This window comes from Haliotis rubra, unplaced genomic scaffold, assembly GCF_003918875.1.
Source record: "Haliotis rubra isolate DU_JTF1 unplaced genomic scaffold, ASM391887v1 Scf371, whole genome shotgun sequence".
Classification (NCBI taxonomy): Eukaryota; Metazoa; Mollusca; class Gastropoda; order Lepetellida; family Haliotidae; genus Haliotis; species Haliotis rubra.
In genome coordinates, this window is record NW_025767048.1 from 45048 (window position 1) to 59893 (window position 14846).

Below are 14846 nucleotides of genomic sequence, written 5' to 3' on the forward strand. Positions count from 1 at the left end.
TTAACACTCTACCTTGAACACTCACATAGAAGGTCACACGCACTAATGAGAATGTTTGCACAACGATAACGACAAAACCCCACCACCACACCCTCATATGGAACATGAACCACCTCACTACTATTTGATATCAGGAAAAGGATATCATGTGTGTTTTAAAACAAAGGGAAGTATATTAAGTGGTGGAAGCAAACACCTCACATCATCCAGACTGACTGAATTCACCCAGACTAGATTCATACAGTTTACACATCGGGTTTATGGTTCAAATCTAAATGAACCCAATAAAAAGCACACACACACTGTCAGTCAATCCTTAAATTATGTCGTCAGATTCAGAGGATTTCTATTGTTTATGGAAAGGATGTTGTCGCTTTTCCGAAGAGAACATATACAAGTGATACAAATCCTATAAAGGGGCTGAATGAAATTCAGAAACAGAACCATATAAACTGAGATTACATATATTTTTATTTAGCAATATTAAATATACTCAAAAGATACTTTTGATACTTAAGTTGCTTTTAAAATACATAAAATGCACACTACACAACTGTTGTGGGGTATGTTAGACGTCTTATAAATTTACATTTACAAATGGTACAATGCCCGAGTTTAATGATACATTTTCACAATTCTCTTCCCTTTTTCCCCATTGGAAACCATTTCATTGGTTATACCCTGGCGTTGACGATTTGTGGTTAATGTACATCCTTGCTATCTATACATTCAGCCCTTTATCCCATATCTGCATTGTATATCCTGGCTGGAGATAAAAAGCTTGCTGGTGTTGAAAAGCGGAAGCCGACATGAGGCCTACTGTCACTCCAGTGTGTAATGCCATTATATTGACTTTGGGGCATTTTTAATTTGTGAACATAGTTAATTATACAATACAAGTGTTAATTGCAAACAATTTCTTCAGAGTCTGTTTCACGCTGCCTTCTTATCTTGTTTTCTTGGTTACCTTACTATTTCAATTTATAAGATACTGTAAAACTTTTCAAAGCTGGTACATGCTTGAAACCGTTGATAGGCATCGATGTAGGCATTGCTTAAGCAGTTGCCTTCTATGACCAATGGAATCGTTTTCAGTGCACTGATTACTCCCTATTGACGATTTATCTTTATGTCAAAATATATCTGTACGTTCAACATGTTGTTATTTTTCTTTATAATCACATCTACAGCTGGCATATAATATACGTTTAAGGCCTATAGCTACGTATAGAATCTGAACCAAATTATTGTATGACTTTGGACATCGACCAGTAACATATGAATCAAAATTGCTGAGTATATCAACTGCTTAGGTTGATGAGAATTGATTTAATGAACGTTGCCTATGAACCTGGTTTGGGGAAGAGAGATTTATGGGCTTAGTACATGGTGAATGTGGTTAATCGGACCCAATGCGAGAAAACAGAAGGAAAAAGTACATCAGGAAAAAACTTAAACATTCTTATCATGTGACAGAAAGACTGAAAGTGGATACGACTGGTTCTCTGACGTGCTGCTTTTGTTTATACGAGGTTGACAATACAGTGTATACAGGCTATGTTATGTACACACACAACCTCTCGTAATGTACTCCATTTACCTGCATGCTTCATGTGAATTTAACTTCCTGGCTGGTATAAACATGGCGTGCTGTACACACTGGGTGAGAGAGACGTCGATCGTGTTGTTTGTAGTTTGTTCTCTGCAGTCCGGATACACCAGTAAGTAACATGCTACATATTAATGTAATATTTGTGATATATCATTCGATAACCTACAGAAGTGACGCATTCATGATAATGTTCAGAGGTATGCTTGCCTCGTTGGGATTGTTTTGACATGACCGTTGAAAATCACGTTTTACACAACTTAATATCAGTTTTCGTGTCGCGCAAGACTATCTGTCTTTATTCCTCACAAAAATATAATTCCAATTAGATAATTATAATCCTGATGACCTAATGTGACAAATGTTTGAAAAATAAGCCGTGACATTTCAGTTGCATGGGTTAATGATAAATTCGGCATTCACCAAATCGAATTGTAACAAACTCATAACACAAAATTGATTCATTTTATGTTATTGCCTTAGACACTAGTTAAACAGAACCTATTTAACACAAGGAATGTATCATATTTCGTTTTCAAATGATATACTTTATATAGTACGTGGGGGCGATCTCAACTTCTTCATATTGGCCAAACCTTAAATGTACAACTTCTTTGAGTGGCATTTAGAATATGGTGTGATGAACACAGGGCATACTACTATGGAGTTACATCTTCAAGAAACTTGCTTGATAACAGTGGTGTTAACATCAACACCGAAACGTCGCATATATTGTAATAAGGAAGCTGTATATCCATAGAACTATCCACCTTGTTAAATGTACACAAATACCAGCAGTTCTCTTTTGTACAAAGATATAATCTGAGATATTATCTGTGATGGTTTAAATGGAGCTAAATAGCAGTTATATGTACCAACAAATACTAATCTTCTCCGGAGAATGCTAAAGTAAAAGTCAACTTCCGAGACCAAACAGCCCTAGGATATCTGCAGAAAACCATTCCAAATTATGTTGATGGGTCACTGAAAGTCTCTGTCTACACCAGATGTTCACGAAAGGGAAAGCATACAATTCTGTGCCAGCACTCTCACGCGTGTCAGTCAGTAATACACCATGAACAGGTCACAGGATATGGTAGTCTATTTCCTTTTAATGACTAAAAGTGGTATCATCACTTCTTTGTGGTGATTCATAAACACATTCTCTGTCATCGTATCGCATGGTAACAATCACTGGATTGTCTGGTCAGACTAGATTTGTTTACAAACAACATCATACAGCTGTTATACTGCTGAAACATATATATGCTCCTGATATAGTCACAATTGTACAATGGACTCTGCTTCCAGCAGAGATGACTTATGAATGTGGAAAGGGTTTTTGTCGTTTCTATCTACTATAACATTCCAAAATAGACGTTCTGTACATAGAGAACGTCTACAGGATCTAGCGTTTGAAGTCTGAATTAAACCATTTTGGTGCTATAAGCTACAATTATTGCTCAAAAGTGAATTGATCGAGGTTTCAATATTCAATACCTAAGCAAAGCTTTCCTCAAAGACGTTTATAACAAACATCTGGAGGACGTTTCCAAATTCGATGCATCAATGACCAAAATGATGTCCGATGCCGTAGTTTGACGAGTACAATAGGTTCCCTACATCTGGTGAACACTTGCCTTTGCATTTTGATCTAAATGCGTTCCTCCCAGAATATGGTACGCGAATCCTATGAACACCTTTCATCATTATTATTCTTTAGTGATAATGCACCTATGCTCACGATGTAGTCACAATTACAGTCATCTTTACTTTGGGTTGTGTGTTCTTTTCACATTCAGTCTCCTTATGAGTTATGGTTCTGAATTACGTCTGCTGTGTACATAAGTCTAAGACTGTACTTCATGATAGCTATGTAACAAACATAGTTTACATTACTTTGCAGCCACTCGTGAAAAGCATATCTACTTTAACAACAGCCAACTGAACTGGTGGGAAGCACGGGCCAACTGCCAGGCCAATGAAGGCGACCTGTTTGTTCCAGTGACAGAGCCCGAACCTTCCCGTATGCCCGGGACACGAAACCGGTACACATACTATTGGCTGGGGGCTATGAGGTATTCAACATGGACATGGACAGGTGAATGATACTGATGGCTAATCCGTCTATGATAGATCACATCTTGAGTGTATATCAATCGTATACAGTATCAATTGATGCACATGTTTAGTCAGTGTTTAAACATCCTCTCCGGTTTGGTGCCATTGTCATATGCAAATTACACAAGAACGATTTTAAGGGGTTTCCTTTATTTTCCTGGATCAATCAATCAATCAATCAAGTTTATTTCGTAACAAGGCCTTAGGCCCGCATTATGGCCAATACAAATAAGCATGTGTAATTATAAGATAGTGGCATTTGACAATCAGGTTTATGTGTATAAAAGAACGCAATGACAATGCTTCCTTAATGTAGAAAAGAACAATTTGTTAGTGTTGAAAACTTTGTACAGGAGGATAATGTACATTACATTCAAATAGGAAATGAAATTCATTTTTTTCTACAAAATTATCATTACAAATATTACATAGTCTTTGGTGCCTCGGAACTCCATCAAATCTACCGGTATTTTTATATATTGGAAGTGCACCGATTCGTAACATTGTTATTCGACGCCTCGCATCTTTAGATTTCAATAAGAGTTAAATATGGCTCAATGCAAAATACACTTTTGATACACGGGAATAGACATCAAAAAGCGATGAACATTTGTGCATTTCTGAAAATATGAATTGCTTCCTGACAATCACCAACTCTTACATGAAAATCTGGATCAAGTGTTTTAAGGAAGCACTAGACAGAGTTAATGACGTTAGAATCTAGGGGTAATTCATTTTAAGGGATGAATATGGAATTCCGGGAAACCATATCAACAATATCTGTTAAATTTCTAAGAGTTTATTCTATTATTATTGTTTGTGATTATTGTAGACGATGGCAATCCGTTGTACATAAACTCCGGGCTCAGTACCCTTCCTGCTGATCTAGAGAACGTCAGGACCTTTCCCGACAACTCCGTCAACAGATGTCACCGTTACTGTGGAAGCGATACTCATACACTGGGCTTGAGTGTAAGATTTATGTCAAAGATTGTGTTAATGTTATTCTTGATTCGAAAACTGTTCACAACTTTACTGAACCATAAGGCGGAAGTATTATTTCAGATTTCATTCACAGACATTGTATTCCGGCACTGTAACGCTAACTTACGGCAAACATTCGAAGTATGATGCATTCTGACACCTTACACCAGTTTTATTTTCTCAATGATGTTTGTTCAACATCAATACGGCTTGAGTGTAAGATTTTTTAAAAGCATATCCACATATGCCATTGTAAAAATTGATGTAAAGGCAGATTATTTACTTATTTTCGTGACTTTTAGTTAAAACACCATGACTTACATACAGTTTTAGAAGACAAGCGATGCAATACAGACATCGTACACTGCTGTTCGAAACTTGTTCAGCTTGTTCAATGTGTAATTGTTTGTAGAGAGACAGGTGTTTTTGTCTTCGTGACGACTATAAAGCTTCAGGTAACACATCAGGAGAACCGTGTCCAGGCAACCCAGACGAAGTGTGCGGGTACGCCGACCGATTGTCGGTATATAAATGTCGTATGTATTTCTGTTTTAATGTATTCAATCTTGTTAAATGATACGTATAATCTCATGAAATCAATTTTAGGGCAAGCATATTTTCTGTACGTTTCGTGTAATTTCATTAAGGTTATCACTAAAATTCATTTACGCCCAAGGTGTCATTTGTTTAAGGCTTTCTAAGGCAGATTCTTGGAGATATGTTTGATCACTGATCAAAATGATGTCCGATACAATTCCAAATAATACTCATGCCAATAATGGTTGTCACCCTCCTCCTCCCCACCCCAACCCCCACACCCCTCTCCAATTAAAAAATGGAAGGGTGACAACCGTATTGGCATGAGCATATTTCCTTAAACCATTTTATCCTGTGCTGATAATAATTGTGATAATCGTACAACGATATAATGTATGTTATACGTTCTGCAACAATGTTTCACCTGTTATACATTGCACCTGTAGGGTCAGTGAGGGGCATGAGGTGAGGTTAGGAGAAATTGGGTTTTACGTGTGCTTGAGAATATTTCGCTCATATGACGAGAGGGTCACGAGAAGATTGGTACTGTGTGTGCGATGATCATGCCCTGGATACTCTCTGTTAAGATCCGGTTAGAATCAGCAACCCATGCTTGTCGTAAGACGCGACCTACGGGTTCGTGTAGTCAGCCTCGCTGACTTGGTTGACACATTTGATCGGTTCCCAACTGCGCAGAGTTATGCTCATGCTGTTGATCACTGGATTGTATGGTCCAGACTCGATTATTTACAGACCGCCGCCATATAGCTGGAATATTGCTGAGTGCGGCGTAAAACTAAACTCACTCACTCTGTTATCCCCAGTTGGATTACTGTTGGGGAGAGGTGAATATTACCGCTATCATCTTCATTGCTATAATCACTGCTCTTGTATTATATTACCTCTGAATGTGTACTGCTTCACTGTTTTGTACTGCCATGGCAGTAAATTTGTATTGATGTGTGGGGCGGTGGGGTAGTCTAGTGGATTAAAGCGTTGGCTCGTCACGCCGAAGACCCGGATTCGAATCCCACATGGGTACAATGAGTGAAGCCCATTTCTCAGTGTGTGATATTGCTGGAATATTGCTAAAAGCGGCATAAAACCAAACTCAGTCAGTCAGTCAGTATTGATGTGTACATTTTGTGGTAACTTAATTCATTTTAGGGTGCAATTATTAATTACAGCAACATGTATTTGTTGTTTGTTCGTTTCAAACCAGATCTTTTCGACCATTCATTCCAGATTTACTTTCTAGTTTCAACTTGGGAATCAACATGTAACATAATTTGAAATCACTGATTGCCTAAAAATACCCCTATGAGTTACAGCAAGTAATCATCGACCAAAGTAGCAGTCTGGTTCAACTTTCTGTTACGGGTTGATTCCCAAGTTGAAACTAATGCTGTAGTTAATCTGAACTCCGTGTGAAACCAACCAACAACAAAGAAATGTGATGTAACAACATATTTCAAAGCTCTGTAAACGTATTACAGTGGCAGCACAAAATAGACGGACAAAACAAATTCAGAGAGCAGTGATTACAACAAAAAGAGACAGTGATGGTAGTGTTCACCTCTCCCCAAAAGTAATCCAACTTGCAAAATATGACTAAGCAGAGTATACAGGATGTAGTGATCATCACACTGGTCTTTTAGTAACTTGAGTTATGAGGCAAAAGCCAGTGAATATCATTGCTACATAGCTTACGTCTATTATTTCAGCTTTTGAAGACTCCACAGACTTTGTGTTCACACCGACAGGAAATGGACAATGTGGTTATGCAATAAAGAATAACGGCAAGTTTACCATTTCATTGGATGATGGGGACAGTTGTAAGACAACAGATAGAAGATATGCATGTTATGCAAAAGGTGAGTAAAGTTTAACTTAATTCAAAATACTTGAAACTGGCAATTTCAACAAAATGTAGGCCTATTCTCTACATGCACATGCTCTCACCATAAAAATAAGGTGATATTTGTCCAAGAGAACGTGGTCATTCTCAAATACACCTGCACAAAATCCCGTTCCCTTGGATACCGCCTTCCATGTCAGGTGGGCAGAGCGTCTGCCCTAAAACCGGAAGCTTTATTCTCTGCTGCGTCAAACCAAAATTCCTTAAAAGATAGTGTTTGTTGTTATCTTATCTTTCGTTTGGGTATGAAGGGGATACAAGAAGGACAGTAATATGCATCTGAGTGGGATAACCATGCTGAACTGAAATGTAGTTTCCGATTCACATTGTTATGATGTACATTGTTGAAGTGATATTTTAGGGATAACACGTGGATCAGATTACACCTGCAAAAATGGTGTGTGTGCTTCCACATATCGGCGGAAACGAACATGGACGGAAGCAAATGACACGTACGATTTGGTGAAACTTGAAAGTTCCATTGTGAAAGATCTACAGAAGACGATGCACGATGACTCGGAATATTGGATCGGTCTTGTTTATAGACCTACTATGAAGTGGATCATTGATGTACCATTTGGTGAATATTTATCGGTTGTTACAGATTCTTTATGTCAGTAGCTACTATTGTGCAAGTCAAAACATTGAATACACAACAGTCTCGTTTCCTGTTTAATGGGTCCCGCCCTATTGCGCAATTTAGTACAATAACCAGTCCAGAAGTTTGAGACCAATTCATTTAACTGGATACATAATTATTATTCAGTATTATTAGATACATCTAAGCACTTGTATATTGCAACACTACGGTCGTTCTAATCCTTGCAAACACGTCGTGGAGCGTGCTCTGTCGTACAGCGAGTTCTGACAAACAGAAACCTGGAAAATCGTGGAAATCTTAAAACGAGGCTCTCCCGCTAGAAATGTTTGGCGGTTGATATTATATCAATTACATTGTGCGTTACAGAACTACACTGAATAAGCGCAAAAAACACATAACAGGTGTAACCAGTGAGTCAGATGCTTTGTGAATAATTTTACGACCTCATCAAAGAGGGGCAGTCTATGACGTCTTAGTTAAGGTCATGCTGCCTACACCGCGCCATAAAATATAGAAATACGATGTTATTAAAGTTTAAAATTAAAATTCATTTGTAAAGACCATTTTCTTATGAAACAAGGAATTGGAATTCAGTGTAACCATAGTTGTTTTTTATGTCTATTTTCACTTTCACACGAGAAAATTTGGATCGGCTGAAAAGTAGGTCATTGTCTGAATAGGTTAATGAGACTCATGTTTCGGTTTGGAGGGAAAATGGAACAATAATAATAGGCAATACGAATTTTTTATGTCTGTTGCTGTCAACCTCGTGGTCTGTCCCAGCTACTTGCTGCTAGTTGAAAACGACCACGTGTAAAGGAAGCTACAGTGACATTGTAATCTAGTTTGGTGTAAACATTACTTGCAGACTTACATTCTTTGTTAAATGTCATTATTGGTATTACGGACGAAAGTTGAAATATGCTAATGTTCCAACTTTAAATAGCCGTTGGTAGTAGAGACCGTCTAATTACTCCAGTGAAAAGCTTATTTTCAAACAGCACAAGGTGGTGTTGGGGGGTCATCATCAGAACATTTAAGGAAGAATCTGGTTTCTGACTTTACAGTGAATTGTAATTTGTATCATGTCAGTTGAGAGGCTATTTGTGTACTGTGAACGCTCATCCCAAAGTCTTCTGTTATCTTGGACTGGCAAACGTTCGTTTAGAAGAATAGATAATCAGTTACACATACATATTTAAATCAGATATGTTTCTATGCTAAACCACGTCAGCATATGATAAAATTATGAAACTAAAATATCAGGCTGTGTTCGTTTTAATAATTTTAACATACCAACTCTCTAAGTGGCCCTTTATCGTCTCTTCTGTCTGAAATACATCGCTTTAGAGAATTTCAGACGCGAACAGTGCACGGCATTTTGCAATGTTAATGATGTAACTTTGTATTCCTGTGCTTTCGAAAGAAGAGTAGAAAATCGCGAATTCGAGACTGAGGTATGCTTTGAGGATTCTTTTAATTATCATAATAAAGTTCCATCGTAACAGATCTAGAGTAAACGATACTAAGATCTTAAGGCAGAATGTGACATTAGCACGCCTCAGTTAAGTATCCGTCGTTATCAATGTTATAACGTGTAAAGATGCATGTTTGGTGTCGTGAACTAAACACTATGTTTTTTGAATTATTGTTTCCATTTCCAGAACAGGAAGCAAGTGAATATGATGAGTACTCTTCATCAGAGCCCCAGTGCCTTGTAGTGTATTTCACAATATGGTACCAACAATTGTCATGGAAGCCATGTTCGTTTCTATACGCGTCCATATGTGAAGTAGGTGAGTATGTGTTACAAAAGAAAGCGATGTACACATGATGGAATCACAAACACCATGTGTGTGATGTTTTTTCTTCCTTTTTTATACTATAAGGAAATATCCGCTGTATTGGAGACATTGGTTCATTTAGGAAATAAGAGTAAACATTGTGTGGGATGATTCAGAGGTCAAATATAGCACAATATCTTTAATAAGTAACAACGGGAAATGACCCATGGACAAGCTTAAACTAATATATAGGGCTTAGATCATGTCAAGTCGTCAATTACATGTAAAGTAATATCATCACACAATTTTGGACTGATCTCTCATCAATCTAGTTGTACCCAAAACGTCAACAACAACCATGACACCACAACACTCATCATCACCAGCTGCAGCAACAACAGCATCGGAAACACCAACATACCAACCACCAGGAAATGTTCCTACATCCGAAAGCTACATGTCTACCTCTACCAATAACCCGGAAGTAGGACCGACTGAACCAGTCACAGCTTCAAACGGAACACAGACGGGTAGGTATTATTCCCTTTATACCCTGGTAGAAGTGATCAACATGTGGTTTTAGTCGATTTCATATGGCCATTATGAGTTTTACTATTATACTTATTTTCTCCAAGAAACTCTGAGAGTATTAGTATTACTTTCAAGGGCACGTGTAGCCCAGTCGTCTAGGGTGCAGCAATTCGGTGTGAAGAGTTGCGTCCCTTTGGACACGGCGGAAACCAATGGTGGTGGGTTCAAATCTAAATTCGCCACGAATACATTTCTAGGTTTGTCACCAAAATGGTTAATGTCTGAGACCTTCGAGCTTTTCCCCTCACAATACCATGCCGTGATATGAAACCTGCATCAATTCGGGCTTCCCGCCTTACAATCAGGCGGCGCCGTGATGTGACTAGAATAACCGTTCAATCCAACTCACTCACTATAACTAAACAAGTGACCATGCAATTTTCCAGTATACACGTACGCAGATCTTAACACTAACTTTGAAAACGTGGAAATTAGCCACGGTAGAATATTTCCATTGTTACTTAACATTCAATGTAGGATACCAGACAAACACGTAAGCTGCTTTGTGCAATAGCGTTAATAGGAGACGCCATATGATTTTGATGCACCATTCTTCCTTTTCTCCAGGTGTGTTCATAGGTCTAGGATGCGTTGTGCTTATGCTCGTCGGCATCATTGTAGTACTCCTGTTGATGAGGTGAGATATATCCAGTGTACTCAGAACAGTTGCTATGATACAAGTACTTACTATGCAAACTGTCTATAAGGTTTTGTGTCCATGTGTTTCTATATTATGCTTTGTGACTGTTGTCATAGTGCCTCATGCTTTGTTAGAAGCATAATGTGACATCCGTCTAACTGACAATGGTTTGCCAAGTTCTATTCAAATTTAATAACATCTGTTTACATCTGAAATGTTATGCAGGGCACAGATGAGTTTGAGGCACCGGAGTCACACAATGCTTTGAGAATATTTGCGTCTTAAGGCTAGCTTGAAACCTATGCTGGCTTTTTATCGGCTGTCCCGCTAATGACAACGCTATATACTTGCCCCTAGATATCAAACTCACTCGCTCCCTCAGAAAGAAACTTGACGTCTTGTATGATCTGGCTGATCCAGCAAATGCTTCTTACATTCTGCGAATGTGGCATTTTGGTATAGACGTATACATGCATTAATCAAGCAACATGTGTATATAGCAACTGATTAAGTCGTATTATAATGTTTACAGCATGCTATATTTTGTGTTTCAGACAAAATAAACTCTGTTTTAAGAGGAAAGACAAGGAACAGTCGATGCACTTTAACACGGCCACACAAAACACCACATATGATGTGGAGGTACCTACACAATCAAATACCTCTGCATACACTGACATCACACTAGCAGATATGACTGACGTCAAGCCAATGTCTTCCGCCGTTCCTATGGCAACAGTACGACCTAGAGTTCAAAACTACGACAATACCTTTCCATCTGATGGGGATGAGAATGATTACAATGTCCTATCACCGCCTGGAAAACATCATGCTCCAGTGACAGCCGGGAATCCGATCCACAACCTACCAGGGCCTGTCAGAGGGGACTACGACACAGCACAGGCGTGTGGCCAAGGGACTGGGTCTACTGGGCTGAACAACTCGGGATCGTCTGCTGCGAGGAGAAGTCCAAAGGCCCCTCAGGGAGACGATGACGTTGTCGGACAGCACGACCCTGGAGGAGCTGCTGAGGTGTATGACCATTTGAGGGATGGCGAGGGGGGTCATGCCACCCCACAGCAGGGAAAGACTCCAAAACAAGTGGATGACTCGTACAGTCACATTGGGAGGACCAACAAGGGATTTGATGACAACGCTTATGACGTTGCCAGTGCGAGGCAGACGGAGGACAGACGTGATGACACCTACAACCACACCGACTCTGTTGATGACAACCCAGGAGACACCAATGACTACTACAACACAAGGTCTCTCTTCAGAGACAACAACGAGAGCCTTGGTCGACAAGATGACATACCGGACAACACTGATGTTTACAGTGTTGCAAAGAGAATTTCCGATGCATGACTGTAATTATGACGTTATTCATAGTTCCTCAGTTTCGTAATGTTTGATTTGAAATTGAGTTTCATGTTTTAGTTTTAACAGTCAACATTTATTCATCAGGACTAAAAGTACAGTTGATCTTATATGGTTCCATGTCCGCTATATGTGGTAAACGTTCAACACATGCCGGAAACGGTTGAAGTGATTAATCAGAAATTCCATTTATAGGCTTACAGCGTAATAAGATTTGTTTTTTTCATTGCTTTAATACTAGAGTAAAAAACTGTTCTGAGAAAAATTGCAACACGGGATACAGTTCATGTATGAATGAAATCATGTTTATGATGTTATGTTTATCTATATCTTATTATTAATTTTAAATTGGGACCATACGTGTAGTGGACATTTTAACAAGCTTGAAATATGTTTGTTTATACATCTTATAGGAGATGTTTAGGTATCATCATGTCATTAACAGGGGCGGTGGGGTAGCCTAATGGTTTATGCGTCGGCTCGTCACGCCGAAGACCCGGGTTCGATTCCCTACATGGGCACAATGTGTTAAGCCCATTTCTGGTGTCCCCCCGCCGTGATATTGCTGGAAAATTGCTAAAAGCGGCGTAAAACTAAACTCAGTCAGTCAGTCATGTCATTAACCTAGCACTCTGTTGGAATAGCTGCTTTTACATCTTTGAAATGTGAAAATATATCAAACATGACCTTATGTGTTGCAGTCGTTAGGAATATCGCATGGATTAATTGCTGGAATGTATCGGATGACTAATAATGCCTCCGCCATCTTTATAATGCTCCTTTATAATGTTTATTTTTGTATTTTGTTCACTTTAAAACGTTTATAAATGTTTCCATTAGTGTACGATTGATACATCACTCTATAAGTATTCACATTTATCCTTTCTTTTATTTCTTTTATGGTAAGCACAGTGTCATTCATTGATATATAATATATTACTGCTTTGCTCTAGTATGTATTGTTGTACAGCCGTACATTCATAACTGGAAACTTCATCTTCTTCAGTACTTACTCTAGTACTTCCAGTGATATGTAGAAGTACTTGAATAAGTACTGAAGTAATATATACTCTTCAGAAAAAGAAACTTGACACTGACTTTCAAAATGTAATATAAAAACCTTGTTTGGAAAAAGGACATAAATCATAACTCAACCCTCGTTTTAGGATCCAAGCACACATTGTTGAAAATATCAATTGTGTCGCACAGCCAGTTACACGTACACAATAGAGTTAATGTCACAAGGGTACAGCAAATGTCAGTATCGGTTGTGAACACCACGTGCATGAATTAACGCTTGACACCGGCGACCAATAGATGCAATGAAGTTATCAATCAAGGAATGTGATCAAGGAATGTTCTGCCATTCATGCTGAAGTGCTGCAAGAAGCTCCGGAAGTGTTTGGGGTGGTGGATTACTTCTGCGCACACGTCGATCCAACACATCCCACAGATGCTCAATCGGGACCAAATCTGGTGACCGGGCTGGCCACGGTAATGTCTGGATGTTGTTCTGCTGTAGAAAGTCATGACAAACACGTGCAATATGCGGCCGAGCGTTGTCGTGCTCACCGTGAACGTTGACGTGAGGAAGAACGCAAGGCTGTAGGATTAGGTCTGTGTCCTTCCACCATGATGGATTCCGGCCCATACCATGACATTCCCGCCGCCAAATGGAACAACCTGCTGGACACAGTTGGGGGCGTAACGTTCACCCCGACGTTTGTAGACAATTGCGCGTCCATCACCACGTGCGAGTTGAAAACGTGACTCATCAGTGAACAGTACATTTCTCCACCTTGCACGTGCCCATCTGTTGACACCATTGCAGACGGTCTGCCAGATGACGTCAGGTCAATACATGGCGTTTAACTGGTCTCCGTGCAAAATGTCCGGCCTCCCTCAATCTGTTTGATCTGCAATTCTGCGTAGCCCAGGGATCTGCGTAGTTGTAGACGTCGCTGTCGTAGTGCTGTCTCGTAGGTGGCGCAGCCTGATGTATCGATCTTGTGCTGCAGTTGTCACTCTTGGTCTCCCTGACCTTGGTCTGTCGTCAACGCTGTTGGTATGGTTGTACCGGGTCCACAATGCAGAGATTGTCTGTCGGGATACGCGAAAGTGCCTGGCCACATCTTGCTGAGTTGTTCCAGCTTCCAAACTGCGAATGTTGTTACGTTGAGTTGTATTCAGTCTTGGCAATCTGTAATTGTGTCTACTACCGTTGTAAGGTCTGTATGAACACCCGTTGATGTGGCGTTTGATACTCCGTTAGCACGGATTCCTGCATGCATAAATTCAGGATCTTGTGCTGCACGCTTCTTATAGCCGGATGCGTTTGGTTGAATTGGTAAAATGGTTCCCCAAACTCTACGTTTCTGTGGTTTGGGCGTGTTTCTGTGAATTTTGGAAACATCAGCCTTATCTTTGCTTAATACAATTCCCTTTTTATTTAATGCTTATAGATATTATGAGGAAAGAGTTTTCATACCTATGTCAAGTTTCTTTTTTTGAAGAAAAAAGGCATTCTGTTTATATTTATCTATGTGATATATATATATATATATATATATATATATATATATATATATATATATATATATATATATATATATATATATATGTATACACACACACATACATACACATAGATAGATAGATAGATAGATAGATAGATAGATAGA

General features: G+C 39.1%; 1 protein-coding gene across 4 annotated transcripts; it reads left to right on the forward strand.

Moving 5' to 3' along the window:
• The first annotated feature begins 1565 nt into the window (after positions 1 to 1565).
• On the forward strand, positions 1566 to 12227 carry LOC124285960. Of its 4 annotated transcripts, none has more exons than XM_046722256.1 (10): positions 1566 to 1721; positions 3516 to 3710; positions 4563 to 4702; positions 5127 to 5250; positions 6976 to 7125; positions 7531 to 7734; positions 9432 to 9566; positions 9887 to 10084; positions 10713 to 10782; positions 11340 to 12227. In XM_046722256.1, the coding sequence occupies exons 1-10, from the start codon at positions 1586 to 1588 to the stop codon at positions 12151 to 12153; spliced, it is 2166 nt and encodes a 721-aa protein (XP_046578212.1). In that variant the 5' UTR covers positions 1566 to 1585; the 3' UTR covers positions 12154 to 12227. The 4 variants fall into 4 exon arrangements, with proteins under 4 accessions (XP_046578212.1, XP_046578214.1, XP_046578213.1 ...); XM_046722258.1 differs by having other exon boundaries at positions 7549 to 7749; positions 9435 to 9566; XM_046722257.1 differs by having other exon boundaries at positions 6994 to 7125; positions 7531 to 7749; positions 9435 to 9566.
• The last annotated feature ends 2619 nt before the right edge of the window (positions 12228 to 14846 follow it).

What these genes read in the sequence shown, in the direction of transcription:
- LOC124285960 (XM_046722255.1), top strand. Translation starts at nt 1,586, where the DNA reads ATGTACTCCATTTACCTGCATGCTTCATGTGAATTTAACTTCCTGGCT. An exon ending in ATATGCATGTTATGCAAAAG is followed by an intron (nt 7,126 to 7,530) that starts GTGAGTAAAGTT and finishes GTGATATTTTAG; the next exon opens with GGATAACACGTGGATCAGAT. An exon ending in GATCATTGATGTACCATTTG is followed by an intron (nt 7,750 to 9,434) that starts GTGAATATTTAT and finishes TTCCATTTCCAG; the next exon opens with AACAGGAAGCAAGTGAATAT.